The sequence below is a fragment of the Leptosomus discolor genome, chromosome 6 (genome assembly GCF_034619465.1).
Source record: "Leptosomus discolor isolate bLepDis1 chromosome 6, bLepDis1.hap2, whole genome shotgun sequence".
In the NCBI taxonomy this organism is placed as follows: Eukaryota; Metazoa; Chordata; class Aves; order Leptosomiformes; family Leptosomidae; genus Leptosomus; species Leptosomus discolor.
Genome location: NC_141396.1, coordinates 8,644,275 through 8,658,445, shown reverse-complemented (window position 1 = coordinate 8,658,445; position 14,171 = coordinate 8,644,275). Strand labels below are relative to the sequence as shown.

At 36.8% G+C, this 14,171-nt stretch overlaps 1 protein-coding gene across 2 annotated transcripts in view; it reads right to left on the bottom strand.

Moving 5' to 3' along the window:
• GFRA1 (GDNF family receptor alpha 1) overlaps positions 1-14,171 on the bottom strand; it is a 140,675-nt gene that overhangs the window by 21,351 nt on the left and 105,153 nt on the right. For both annotated transcript variants that reach the window (XM_086466742.1, XM_009951795.2), the window contains exons 6-7: positions 8,873-9,007; positions 4,331-4,509 (exon numbers count right to left, since the gene is read on the bottom strand). In XM_086466742.1, the coding sequence (XP_086322868.1) occupies positions 4,331-4,509; positions 8,873-9,007 (314 nt within the window). The remainder of the gene's footprint in view (positions 1-4,330; positions 4,510-8,872; positions 9,008-14,171) is intronic.

Here is a 14,171-nt window from a genome sequence, read left to right as displayed (position 1 = left end):
CACCTACACAATGCTTTATAATAATAGTATTTAGCACATGGGAAACTACATTAAATAATTATAGACAGTACTTCAAACACCAGATTAGCAGATCCTTACACAGTGCTGAAGATCTGCAACAGGTAGATCCACAAGTGAAAAGCACAGCCATTTTCAGTCTCTGAGTCATGTTTAAGTCTTGATCTCCTCAGAGAACTGTGAGCTCTGTCTCCTGTTTTTGTCCTACGACTCACCATAATAAATATTTTTTAAAATCCCAAATTTCTGTGGAATTATGTGAATTTGTAAAAGAGCAGCTTGTAATACAACCACATTTGTTCTAAACACTCACTAATCTTACATGCAAATAGAATGGACATCTTTAAGTACCTAGATGTCTCATTTCCTCCTTCTTCCGCACAAAATGTTTGAGCTTTTTAATACCTATCTCATATTTTTTTATTTTGCTGCTGAGACTGTAAAGACATTCACATACTGGACTTGACTGAGAAGTACTTGCCTTCAGTCTGAAGGGCCCCGTATCTCAATTACATGTGTCCACTACTTACACTTCTTCAAAAGCACAAAAACTTTAAATTCCCTCTGAATGCTGAACTAAGGTTAACTAGAGCAAAACATTTATAATAAGCGTGGGAAACAAAATATAGAACTAGCTAGGGAGGTGATAGATTTTTATGCATAAATTTAGACTTAAACCTCCTTAACCATCTTGACTTCTATCATTTTTGTCTTCTGCAAAATGTCCTCTAAAATATTATAGCAAACCCAGTGTGAAAGTCTTAGGTTTTTATTTATCTCTGCTGCTGATGTAGTAAGAATAGGTCTAATCTAGTCTAATCTATCACTTGAAGTTTATTTCATTAGCATCTTTCAGTTCCATGCACCTCTCCCAAATGCAGAAGCAGCACTTTTCTTGAAGATTACATGGTGTGAGTACACATCCAAACTCATTCTGTTGTCCCTTTCAAATAACCCAATGTGACGGTTCAAGCGGTGGTGATAGAACGTGAGACTGAAAGACCATGACTATTTTTGGACTAGCGTACTGAACACAAGTTACGATTGAGAATGAAGGATAAACAAACATGTCAGTTAAACAGAAAATGTCAGAATGAAGATAAGGATGGTAATTACTTAATAAAATATGCCTGTATAAGAAGCACACAGTTGGCTTTCATCTTCCTTTTGTTCACAATATTTCATAAATTATTTTTATGTGGTACTGAGGATCCTTTGCATAATGTCAAGCACCTCAAAAAATACTTGAATTTAGCATTTTATATAAAACTAACCACTTTTTACCCTCTGTGCTTAGCAGTCTTTGTTAGAAGCCAGGTTTATAAAAGAGTTTATAGGGTGTTTGACAAAGTTGAGCATCTTCCTGGCAAAGATGGAGTGGTGATTTAATTTAGGAATAGAAAAAAAAGAATATATTACACAAATCTATGCATATGTAAACATAAAAGCATATATCAGAAATCAACATTTTTCTATATGAATTTGAGTAAGAAAATACCACTATAATAGAACAACTGTAAAGTCTTGTAGAAATGCTAAGTTGAAACAAAGAATAATTTCTCAACAAAATCACTGAAAAAATTTATTTAGAAGTCTAAACCTTCAACAGGTGTTTGAAATAAAAACTGAGTAAACAAAGAGTATCTCCTATTTTCTTTAAGCATTCATAACCCTTCTGAATCCCAGGTTTGCCCATGTGCAGGAGAACATGGCGCAGCAGCAAAACCATTAGTGTATTCTTGCTTTTCACAGAACCATTCTGAACAAGTCAGAAAAAAAAAATGTATCAAAAATTGCTCAGCAGTGACACTCTTGGCAGATTAGGTTAGTGCCCTATATTTTACAACCCCAGGAGGTTGGTATTTGTTCATTTCTATGGCAATTTATACTAATCAATCACATCCTGCTCTTTCTTCGCTGTATTTTTAAATGCACTAACTAGGATATGCAGCCTTGTAGCACCTCCATGATCACTTCCTTACCCCCTCTCTGCCATTGCCTTTTTGTGTGGAGACTAATGCTTTTAATTCTACTTTTCACAGTGTTTAGGCTATACTGCCTCTTTGAAACCTTTCAGCTCAACTGCTAAGCATATAACAAAGGCCTTCAGATTGCTTTTGGTCGCACTAGTTTATGTTTTGAAAATACTACAAAGGCATATTTTTCATGGGAGGAGAGCCTTGGAATGAATGCACTTCTCCAAGTGTGATATGAATGCCTCCAGTTCTTTTGTGAAATTTGCATTGAGGTTTCAGTCTCACATGCAAAGTGGCACCATACTGTCCAACAAACACAGGTTTCTTTTCTAAAAAGTGTGGGCTTGTTTTGGCTCTATTTGTATCCTATTTTTTTGAAAAATGCATTAAAATATAAGAGATTTGCTCTTTGCGTTTCAGTTCTGACACAAGGAAGTAGGGAGCACCAGAATGCTGCACTTCACAAGAATAAAACTGCTTGATTCACATAACTTCAGTGACCTTTTAGTGCATACTTATCTATAGTTTCTACAAAACAGCAGAGATCACTTATGTAAAGGAAGCTGTTTTCCCTAAAGACCTTTTCTTCTTACATCAAGTATATCAGGGTACACTTGTAGTCATAAGATAGCTTTAAACCAGTGCTGATAAACCTATGTGGGATGTGACTTCAATATGCCAGAGTAACAGAAGTTTCAAAACACTATTCAGGCTTGAGGAACATCTGCAAATCAAACCGAATCCAATGGGATTTGTTGATCACTTGCCATTTCTTCAGTTCATTATTTATCAAGTGTACTTTGGTAGCATCCGGAGGCCTTATCCTACAGGGGACTGTAAAAACACTGACAGAAAATGTGATCTCTCCCATGAAACAAATTTTTAATACAACGTGAAGCGAATTAGTAATATCTCATTGAGGTCTGGCTTTAAATGCAAGATATTCCAAGTTTCAGGTTTAAAAGGTTACATTTCTTTTTATCATACTCTATTTGGTCAAATAATTACTGCATATAGAAATACATGCCTACAACTATCTCTCTCTCATCAATAACTTACAAAGCTTAACTAATAATGAAAAATAGAATTAAAACAGAAGGACATAAACTCAACACCGTCTACCATTAACCCCATATACTCTGTGACTCTGTAATGCCTCTGAAAAATGTTAATTCATATGCACTTTGCCAGCGCAAAATAAATGGAGAAACTAGAAAGGATGAAGGCGAGAGTGTGACGCAGGAAAAATTAAGAAGCAAAATACAATTCTAAGGGATACTAACTGTCCATTTTGGTGAATACAGAAACTTTGATACAGTTTAAAATGAAGAATACAAAATCATTTTTTTATAAGCAAGTGAAACGTGAATGCTACAAGTGTGGAAGAGTTTGGGAATCCAGAAGAAAAAAGTATCTTAATACCAGATGAGGCCTTAAAACTTGGACACTTTCATTTATGTCACATAGCAATTTTCCTTCTGTAAAGACAAAAATAAACAGGCCAAGCTGATTTATCTCTGACCTAATTTTGCATTTAAACCACCAGAAATTTTTATAACTCAAGATTCTAATCTGGCCTAAGGACATTTTCAGTTTATGTTTCCTGTAACCTCTTTCCTGCCTTCATTTTGCAGTTGTCTCCTGCCCAAGTTCTTAAAACTTTTTAAGAGCTGTATATACTGCCTTCAGCAAGTGATGAGCCTCTTCTAAATCCAGAATCAACAATGCACCACGGATAGCCTAATTTAAGTGTCAAAGAAAATCGCTATAGCCATTGGCCAAAATCACATCACAACCTTGACCCCAGTTCAGGAAAATGCCCGATTCAAAGTAGCTTCTATCTTTGTCCAGCTTCTTCATCATGTAGTTTGAAGCAACACATCACCTCTAACATCCAGACCTACTCAGCCAAAAAACCTCTTAAGTTTACAGGCAATAACATAAGAAAGAGGGCAGCAGGACATGCTAGCTGATATTAAGATTTGCCTCTGAATTTGTATTATTCAGGTGATTAATTTAATCTGACATATCATGGCAAGGTTTGGAGTGCCACATTCATATCCAAACCTGTAATAACAAATACTATGCCCTGTTTCTGAGTCAGAGGGGCAATAAAGTCCACTTTGAAATACGCATGTTTCTGATTTAAAATAAGTGTCTGATATTTAAAATAAGTGTCTGATACTTTACAATATACCCGGCTTTAACTACAACATGGGAATAAACAGATATTCCAATTTAAGCAGGCATCCGTTTATACAGGAGGAGACTACTCTGTATACAGATCTATGAAAAACCTTCATTTATGCACTGCAACAAGTACAAGACTCTCTTACCTGCAGGTTTGCACATGCTGGTGAATCGTTGTGGGTGGGTATTTCATTGTTGGTGGTCTCTGAACCTGTGTTTTTAAGCCTGGAAGCTGTTGTAGTTGTGGCTGTAGTGGTCTGCACTGGTAAGATTGGCTGCCACACATTCACATCAGTGCCATTGCCGAAGGCCTGAATTGCATTTTCTGTAAAAATAAATTACAGGCAATTTTCTATTTCTAAAAAAGTGGCAGAAAGCAGAAGTGACTTGTTAATCATCATCATCATTATTATTATTCCATTGAAAATGTGTATTTATAGAAACTACATTTTTATGCTGAAAAATGGGTCTTAATTTTGAACACATCTGAAACATGAACTGAGAGTCGGGGGTCACAGAACTATTTGGTACAGCCTCTTCTTTGCAATGTTCCCAGTGATTCCTGACAGAAGCTCTCCTACTGTAATCATATTTGTTACCATCCAAAAGCCTCAAAATTTTACTTTCAAGATTTAAAATACAGGTTGAATGTTATACCCTAATTCAGGCAGGTAACATTACTTAGCAAACTAAAAACAGAGCAGGCAAAATATTAATTTATTTCTACAGCTTGCTGTAGTAAAACTAATATGCCTATAACTACAAAATGGTTTAACTAAGACAATCTTTTCCTTACAGTTTTCAATCAAAATCTGCATAATTAGGTGAGGGAAGCATGCTTAAACTAAAACTTTAGAATATAAAAGTTAAAAAGCTTATCACAGTTTCATGGGATTAAAGAATGTGTTTATGGCAAGAGTAAATTGGTTGAGGTTTTTTATAAACAAATAGAAAAACAGTTTTTAATCAGGTCTTTGGGGATTCAACATGGATTTAGGGATTTCGTATTTCAAATACTTTGTACAAGAAATCAAACAATTTTACTGGGCACTAATATGTGGAAGTTATTAATACTTCTTCTCAGTGGCATTCCTTGCCTTATAAAATAATTTACATTTAATTCTCATCTGAAAAGATGCATTTTATTCTGATATTACTTCTTAAAACTCTAAAGAGAAGAATTTGTAAAAGGCACCACAATCAGCTGCGTTGCTGGAGTAAAATGGGAAGAGTGAAATGGTATTTTCTTGGTTTTACCTGAATAAGGCAATATATAAAGCATTATTTTCCTATGATTTCCTAAACTCTTTGTTTCCATTATTGCCAGAAGGATCACAGAAATACATGCAATCCTTTGTTTTCTAAGTAAAAGTGGTCTTTACAATTAGCCTTCTTTAATTATTTCACAGAATCATAGTCAATGATCCTTACGGGTCCCTTCCAACTCAAGATATTCTATGACTCCATTATATAATCACAGAACGGTTTGGGTTGGAAGGGATCTTTAAAGATCATCTAGTTCCAACCCCCCTGCCATGGGCAGGCATATCTTCAACTAGAGCAGGTTGCTCATAGCCCCATCCAACCTGACCTTGAATTTTTCCAGGGATGGGGCTTCTACCACCTCTCTGGGCAGCCTGTTCCAGTGCTTCACCACCCTCATATCATATCTAGTCCGAATCTCCCCTCTTTTAGTTCAAAACCATTACCCTTTGTTTTAGCACTACAAGCCCTACTAAAAAAATCAGTCCCCATCTTTCTTATAAAACCCCTTTAAGTGTTGGAAGGCCACAACAAGGTCTTCCCCGAGCCTTCTTTCAGGCTAAACCACCCCAACCTTTCCTCATAGTAGAGGTGGTCCCTCATATTTTTGTAATATTTCAAACATATACATTTCATTTTAAATATGCAATTTACATATATAATTTTCATACATATTTCGAATGTATGTCAAAGAACATAATGACTGCATGGAGGTGCTTCAAGTGTCTAACTGCTCCAGTAAAGGTCCCTTCAATAATTTTTATTACCTAACTCACTGCTTTATGCTTTTCCTGCCACTTGCCAATCCTTTTTACTGCCGTATAAGGCAGGTGTGAACAAATCCCTTGAACAGATGGGTAGATATACTGAATCCCATTCAGTTTGGTAGGAATTCTAGAGTATATAAATGAATGTCAGGACATTCACTTTCACAGTAGCTTAAATAGAGTCTTAAGATGGATTTCCAGAATTTATGATTGGCCAAACCCTAACTGGAGAGGCAGCAATTAGGACCACTGTAATATTACCAATAAACTTACATCTTCCAACAAAAAGGAAAAAAGTACAAGCAAGGTAATATACAGTCCCATATTTTAGGGTGGAACATATTTTATTTGAGGCCTATTAATTTGAATTTTTAGCTTTCTTGAGATTGGGCCAATTTCAAGTTGTGATATAAAGCCATATTCTGCATGACAATGCTGAGATTTTTGTAAAAATAAAACAAGGCAATGTTTGTCTTTATTGGGACTAATTATTAAAACAGCCTGGAATTTTCACACCCACCTTTCAAAATAAAAACTTCCACTTTGGTTTCATCTTAGTATCTGTTGCAAAAGGCTTTTCAACTCTAGAGTGGAACTTCTAGGCAAGTGCACACAGAGATGAAAGAAAGACCAGGATTTCAGGTGTGTATGTGGTACATGGTAAACTCAACTTCATATTCCAGATGCACATCAGGCACAGTATGAATGTGGGTCTAAATCTCCTGCTTTCTGAGTCCCCTAGCCCTCAGGTTACACTCTCAGCTATTCCACTTTGCATAAATAACTAAATTTTGTTGGGGTTTTGAATAAACATTTAAGCTCGGTTTTCCACATCTTCTGTAAATGCACCATTTTTCCTTATTTTCTTCATTCATTATTTTCTAGTTGGAAGAGGAAGTATACTTCAGCAAAACAGACTAGCAAGAAATTCCTAGTTTCATCCCACTGTGGAAAAGCAATTTTTGGGTTGTCTAAAAAAAGTGCAAGGGATTCTAAACTCATCCAATAAACAGATGACATTTTCTCCAGGCACTGGAAGGCCCATTAATGATAATAACAATTAAAATAATAGGAACTTTTCCCATTCTCTGTAAGAGAGAAAACTTCACATTAAACCAGAAACATCTTTCATTTCTTCATGAAGAAGACATGTCTTACAGCTTGGATGACTACAATTTTTCTCACAATAACCTCTAATGTCTTTGATTTGTCTTCATTAATGCTTTTATATCAAAAGCAGAATGGACAAGGGATCATTCTATCTTCTAAAAGGAACCTGTAACATTCTAGCAATTAATATACTCACAAATGAATAAAATCTGATGTATTACAGTATATATAAATGGAAGTCCATTAGGTTTGAAGATGGTCTGATGCTATATTGTTAATCTTTACGCAGTCATAGTCTGAATTGTTTTCTGGTGGTTTTTTTTGATCTTGAGTGATTGATTCATTCTTCCAAACCCTAATAAATAGTGTATCAAATAGCAACTCAAAGCATTCACTTTTTGTACGCAAAGCTCCCCATGTCTTCAAAACAATGCTGCCTGTTGAGAAGCTACCAATAAAGATTCTCAGACCCTATACTAAAATACAGACCAAACCCTGCATTAGCATTAGCTCAAGTATTAGGGCTGGATGGGACAGTCTGAATCACCAAGCTAATTTGCTGTTTTTGAAAAAAGCAACAAAGTATGCTTCTTTTTATAAGCTGATGAAATATGACTTCTAAAACCTAGATGAAATGTTACCCTCAAAACTCCTCATGGAGGCCTATTTCTTAACTTTAGTCTAATGGCTTAAAATTTTCCAATTTTGAGCCTAAATATATATGGCAAATATCTCCCTTTTGATCTTGTGCCAACATTGTCCTCTAAGTTAAGTAACTCTTTTCCCTCCCTGGGCTTACCCCTCTAATGCAATTTCAGGACAATCACGCATCCTTTCAACTTCTGTTCTGCTAGTCTAGGGAAGCCAAGCTCTTTTGGTCTCCTCATTTATCTGAAATTAAAACTCTGATGCACACTCCACATCATCCAATTATGCTGCTCCAGGCAGACAGGAAATTTGAAAGGAGAACCTGCCAAAATCGGCTCCACTGAGCCATTCTGAAATTTATAATAGTCCCTAATTTGGAAGTGAGTTTGACTGGAAAAATAAAAAAAAATCAATAATTTAACAAAATCTTTAACATAGGTACTGTCCAGACTTGCATTAAAAACAGCTACCTGAGATCAAGTAGCCTAAAAAAACCTGAAACTTGGCTATAAAGTGCAAGCACAATCCAATTTATACTTACCTACAGCAAATCCTTCATATCATAAACTACATGTCTTTTTTATATGAAGTTCTTAAATTATACAGAAGCCCCTCAGGTGTTGTAATTTTTTGGTACAGATGCTGCCTGCCTGTTAGAGTCTGAATATGATCTGTGATGTAAACATATTTCTATATGATACAGCTTTGTTATTTGAATTTTTTCCCAAGAGCTTCTCATGTTTGCAATCTTGGCCATAAACCATAGTATCAGGCATATTTGCTTGTTTGTTTAATTCTTACACCTACAGCAGAAACATGCATATCATAATGTATTAAATGGTAAAGTTATTCCAGAAAACATGCTAAAACGCATTTAAAGATATCTAATTTTGTACTCACTAAGGCATGTATTGTCCTGGAAGAAATTCAGAAATTTCAGGCATTCATCTATATCGTTACCACTGTTGCTGCAGTCACACCACGGGGCAACGCTGAGACTATTTGAGTCTATGTAGTTCGGTGTCATCACTGTGCCTATTAACAAAGAATAAAGTACAGTACTGTGAGCAACCTGTGTACTGAAAAATACTTTCCATACGAAGAAGACAGCAAACAGCACTTGGTAAGTCATGTATTCAGAGCTGGATTCACAATGCAGACCCATGGCAGGGCTCTAACTTCCAGACTAAACAGTTCCTAGCTCCCTTTGTCCTCTGACACCCAGCAATGTGTTGTACTTCACACCCTCAGCTATTTGAATGCAACCACTTTAGGGACTGTAAAATTACTCCTGCAAGTAGACCCATTCCCTTCCTCCAGAAAGTTTTATATCGCATTCCCACAGAGAGCTGCATCAGCAGAACTGACAGGTGGAAAACTGTGGCACAGGGGAGGGATGGAGTGGGAGAAGGTGGGAACCTCTTAAAAGGGTTTTGCTGCCAAATCAAACATAAATTGACCTGTGTCCTTACAGTTGCACTCTAAAAATCCAATTTTTGTTCCTCGCTTGTGTTTTTTTCTCATTTTTATTCTAGCTGCAAATAAATGGCTGAAAATAGACTTCCAGACCTGAGCTTCCTCCTTGAGTCTGCAGCCAGTCTGAAAAAAACACTTCTGAAACACAGGAGCAAGGAGAATGCTAGTCATGCTGAAAGGAGCCCTAATACATCTTGGAGGAGTGTTAACCTACCGTGGTGCTCATTAGGTACTTGCCAACAGAGTGGGTTATGGCAATGAACAAAGCAAAAACATAAACAGTATGCATGAAACAGTACAGTAGATTCTTTGCAGGTAATAAATCACTATTAATCTTGCTGGGTCACTACTTTTTCAGTACACTGATTGTTTCCTAAACATTGTCAAAAACTTGCAATCACAGGTTCATTCTAACTCTGTTACAAATTCTTGGGTAAAAACTCTCACATTTATATGTCAACTCAAGGCTACCAAGAATGAAATGAAACCAAATAATGCATTTTATGTCCTAAAAGATATACAGCAACTGTTCATCACTCATCTGGATCAGGCAACTGTTATATGATCAGCAACTTATTCAAACAAGTAGTCTCGCTGAAGGCATTGCCCCAGCAGGTCAGAGATTTCAAAATTCCCTAAGGATCGAGAAGTTTGAACCTTTATTTTAGTTGCTTGGCCAAACAGGAAAAAGTAAATATAAAAAGGGGCAGGTATTCCAGACGTGTACTGATGAAAGCTGTTTCAAGAAATACGTTCCTCACTTGGCAATCTACAGTTCTAGGACAGGCTGTATATCATAAGGAAATGTGATCACATCTCCTCAAAACTGACATCAAAGTAGTCATTAAGAAGATGGAATAGATGAAGGATAAGTATCAGAGGCCCAAACTGTATACTAGCAGAGAAAATTTAGTCCACAGGTCCCAGGTCCAAGAGTCTGCCATAACACACAGAAAAGGGCTATCAAACACCAAGCTAAAAAAAGGAACATTAGAAATAACACAAATCACAGAATGATGTCAAATAGACTTTCAGTCACCAGGCAGCACTGGGAACTGAACAAATCAACATGCAAACTGCTTCATACATGACATGGGAGACAAAGGAGAACAGACATTAAGGGATGGCCTGAGAAAGGCAGTAATGTATGTGAAAACAAATGCAGTCCCACTGCCAAACTCACAGAAACCATCTTTTATTTTGTTTTGGGATGTTCTTAAATTAGAATGCAATCCCAGACCTTTATCTGCTTCCAGCTTTTAACAGACAGTTGCAGTAGTAATTGCTCTAATTCTACATGAGGTTAGCACATGAGTAAATAGTACAGTTCAAAATACATTAAATAGAGGTAGAGAGGGTAATAAAATAGGCAAATATCATTTGCACCATTAATGAAAACTTGATAGTAGATAAAGACGAAGAGGAATGATGTTAAAATAAAATAAAAAAGACAAAAATATCTGTCCATTAGCTGTCTGATGGCTCAGTACACTATTTCAACCATGTGACATGATCTGAAAAGAAGTGAGAGAAAACGAAAATCAAGAGGATTTTTCAAATGGAAAGAAAACAGTAAGCTTCAAAATAAATAAATAAAAAGGCTAAGTAGCAAATGCTTAGTGAAGGTTTAAAAAAACAGAAAGGTATTGAGGAAATTAAAAAGGTCACTGAGGTAAGACTTTCTCCACAAAGAGGTGATAAGGTAATTAAAATAAGTCAAGACAGGGGCTAGAAGTGTAACAGACACCAAGGTACGATTAGGGTTGATGAAGACAGGAAAGACAGGACAAGGAATGTGTATACACAGCACACAAACTGTACATCCAGCAAAAACAGAGTGGCTGAAAGAGCAGCTAGTAGAAAATCAGTCTGTCATTTAAACCTGGGGGCAGATGTGAACCCAAGCGGATTATATGCTTGGTTTCCTGGGGTGGATTTTCTTTTTTCCCTGCGATGTGTGTGCCTTCCCCTTCCCTTCCCCCCTCCTCCTCGCTAGCTGGCATCTTGGAAATTCTGCTGAAGGACACTAACGGATCAGGGAAACCATGGTGGTTGGCAGTAAAATAGGACATGCTTGGTTTTCTGTGTTCTGTGTATCAAAAAGTTTTGTTACGGTGTCAATAATAGGCTGCCAGGTCTCCATATTTTAGACAAAAGCAGAATTGACCTGAACGCAGCCAAGAGTTGCTCAAATTTGGGTCAATTAAGAAGGAGGAGCTGCATGGTGAGTTCAGGAGGAGGGGCATGTGGCTGAAGTTGCTTTGGCCCAAAGCAACCCCAGCTTATTCACAGGGAAATTAGATAGATTTTACTGAAGACAAGGGAAAATATGTCAGAAAGTGAATGCTAAAGGAGATCTTGAAGCCAGCAGTTAGAGCAATACCTATGATGTGGGAGTGCAGACAGGTACAGATGGCTTAACCAGGCTGTAACCAAAGCACTGAATCTGAAACACAGCTATCTCTCCAGTCTTACTCTATATTTAATAACTTTTATATTTTTCCTTTATTTTTTTAAAAAAAATTATTTTATCTCTATTACTACAAGGAGCCTAAAGTGATGAATTAAGATTTTCAAAATTCACGTAAAATACACATCTCTAAAATTATATATATTACACCCTGATGCAAACCTTAAAGCACACAACATAGACTGTTCTCCATTTAACTGGTAAAGCACCTCATACAAAAAACGTGCCTGGCTATTTCCACTTAAGTCATTCATTTCAGGTGGGGTTCCCCTAATTTCAGTGAAGTTAACTCTGATTTACATCTTTGCATGTGACAGCAGAATCACATCCACCGTATCTTCCACAGAGAATCCTCAATTTCCTGAACGAACTCTATGAATGTGCAATTTTTTGCTATATTTAATGAAATGTCTAAATGAAATAATATTTTATTTTAATGAACAATATTTTATCTTAATTAAAACACCTGGAGATCCTGAAGCTCTGATGAATGAATGGACCTGTAACAGCTTCTTACCCACAGCCTATCTATCTCTTCTTCCTGTGTTATATATATTAAAAGCAGACATTTGAGAGATCATACCTATGATTTCTGTCTCAGTGTCTTATAAATTTGATGGTCTTCACATAATTTGTTCAACTTTTATATCAGCTTCTGATATCGAGCTTCAGCACATCAAAGTTTTGTGTTGGTAATTTTCTTGGTTTATCGGAATTACTACCAAGTAAAAACTCCCATAACACTAGTCGGTTCCTGTCTTTTCACATGTGTCTAGGGGCTGGCAGGAAGGATGAAAAATGTTTATTCTTCCCTTTGAAAATTAGATCTCCTTTTGATTTCAACTCCTTAGGGATCCATTCCACATTTCTGATGTCTGAGTGTTTTGCATCATGGTCATCCACAGTAACACAAAACCACCTGACTATAGGAACTGGGTCATCCTTGGGGTTAAACTGAAAAATGGATCCAACAAAACTGCCAGCAAAATTCACTAGGTCCAGCAAGAACTTCTTGGCAGCTCTTACCCAGAAGTATCTATTAGTAACAGTTACTCCTAGCCAGCAGCTAGATTTCTTAATCTCATTGACTAGATCAGATTTCAAGGCTATTCAATTCTTTGTTTTAGAGTCAAATGACATTCTGTCATAACTGTTCATATGTTATACCCTTTGCATACTGTATTAATCTTTTAAGTCGTAGAACCACATCCTTTGAAACCATCACATCTTATTTTACCAGTTGCCACATGGACTTACCTCGCTTGTTAGGTGCTAGAGTAATAAGAATTGTAACAATAAGCCAGTGAATATAACTTTCAGTCATTTTTCAGCAAAACCAACCTATTTTAGAAATATTTTATTTTGGATATTATCTCCAGAGACATTTATTTAACAACAGGATTAGCTTCAGGGCCTCAGCTGGGACCTTCACACCCAACAGAAGGGGATATTACTGCATTGCAGCAGGTGCAGGCTGCAAGCTTAAAACCATCTTATCTGGTGGCCTTTAAAATTTGTTTGTTTCAGAGTTTTGACATTCACTTATTCTTTATTGCTTAACCACGGTTTTTCTACAAGTTCACCTTCCTGAGATGATCTCTTTCAGGAATCAAATACCGTGTGTGGTACATGGAATCTGGCTTGCATAAAGGCATCCTTATGCCTGCTGACGGTCAGTAAGGTGGCAGCAAAGAAAATTAATTCTGTGGGGAGGGAAGAGGATTTCAGAAGATAAATTTGGTCTGAGTTCACCCCCACTGACAGGCATCTCAGAAAACATTTAGAGTGGACAGAAGGACACCCTGGAAAGAACAGTAGCAGGAAGTGAAACAAGGCTAGGTTGGTCTATTGCCTCATTCCTCAAATGTCCTGCAAACTTTCCCTGAAGACCAAGAGGTATTTACCCAACCTTGTGACAACAGCTCCAAAACCAACCAAGCTGCAGTTCTTTTTAACTTCCTACTTCACGGTCCTGTCCAAATTCAACCCTCTTAATAAGCTTTACTTTGTACGCTTGAATTTTTTTCAAATTCAAGCACCTTTCTGTCCTTCTCTTCTATTCTTAATTTCCTTACGACGGACAAATTTACCCCAGGAATTTCTGTAAGGTAGAACAGGGCCAGTACCCTTAAGCAGAGAATTTTGACCAGTATCATATTGCACAGTATCATAGTCCACAGTTTTTATTTCGTGTGGGCCTTCAAAATATAGTTTGGGTGTTTTTCGTAGACCGAGCAAGCCCCCACCTTTCCC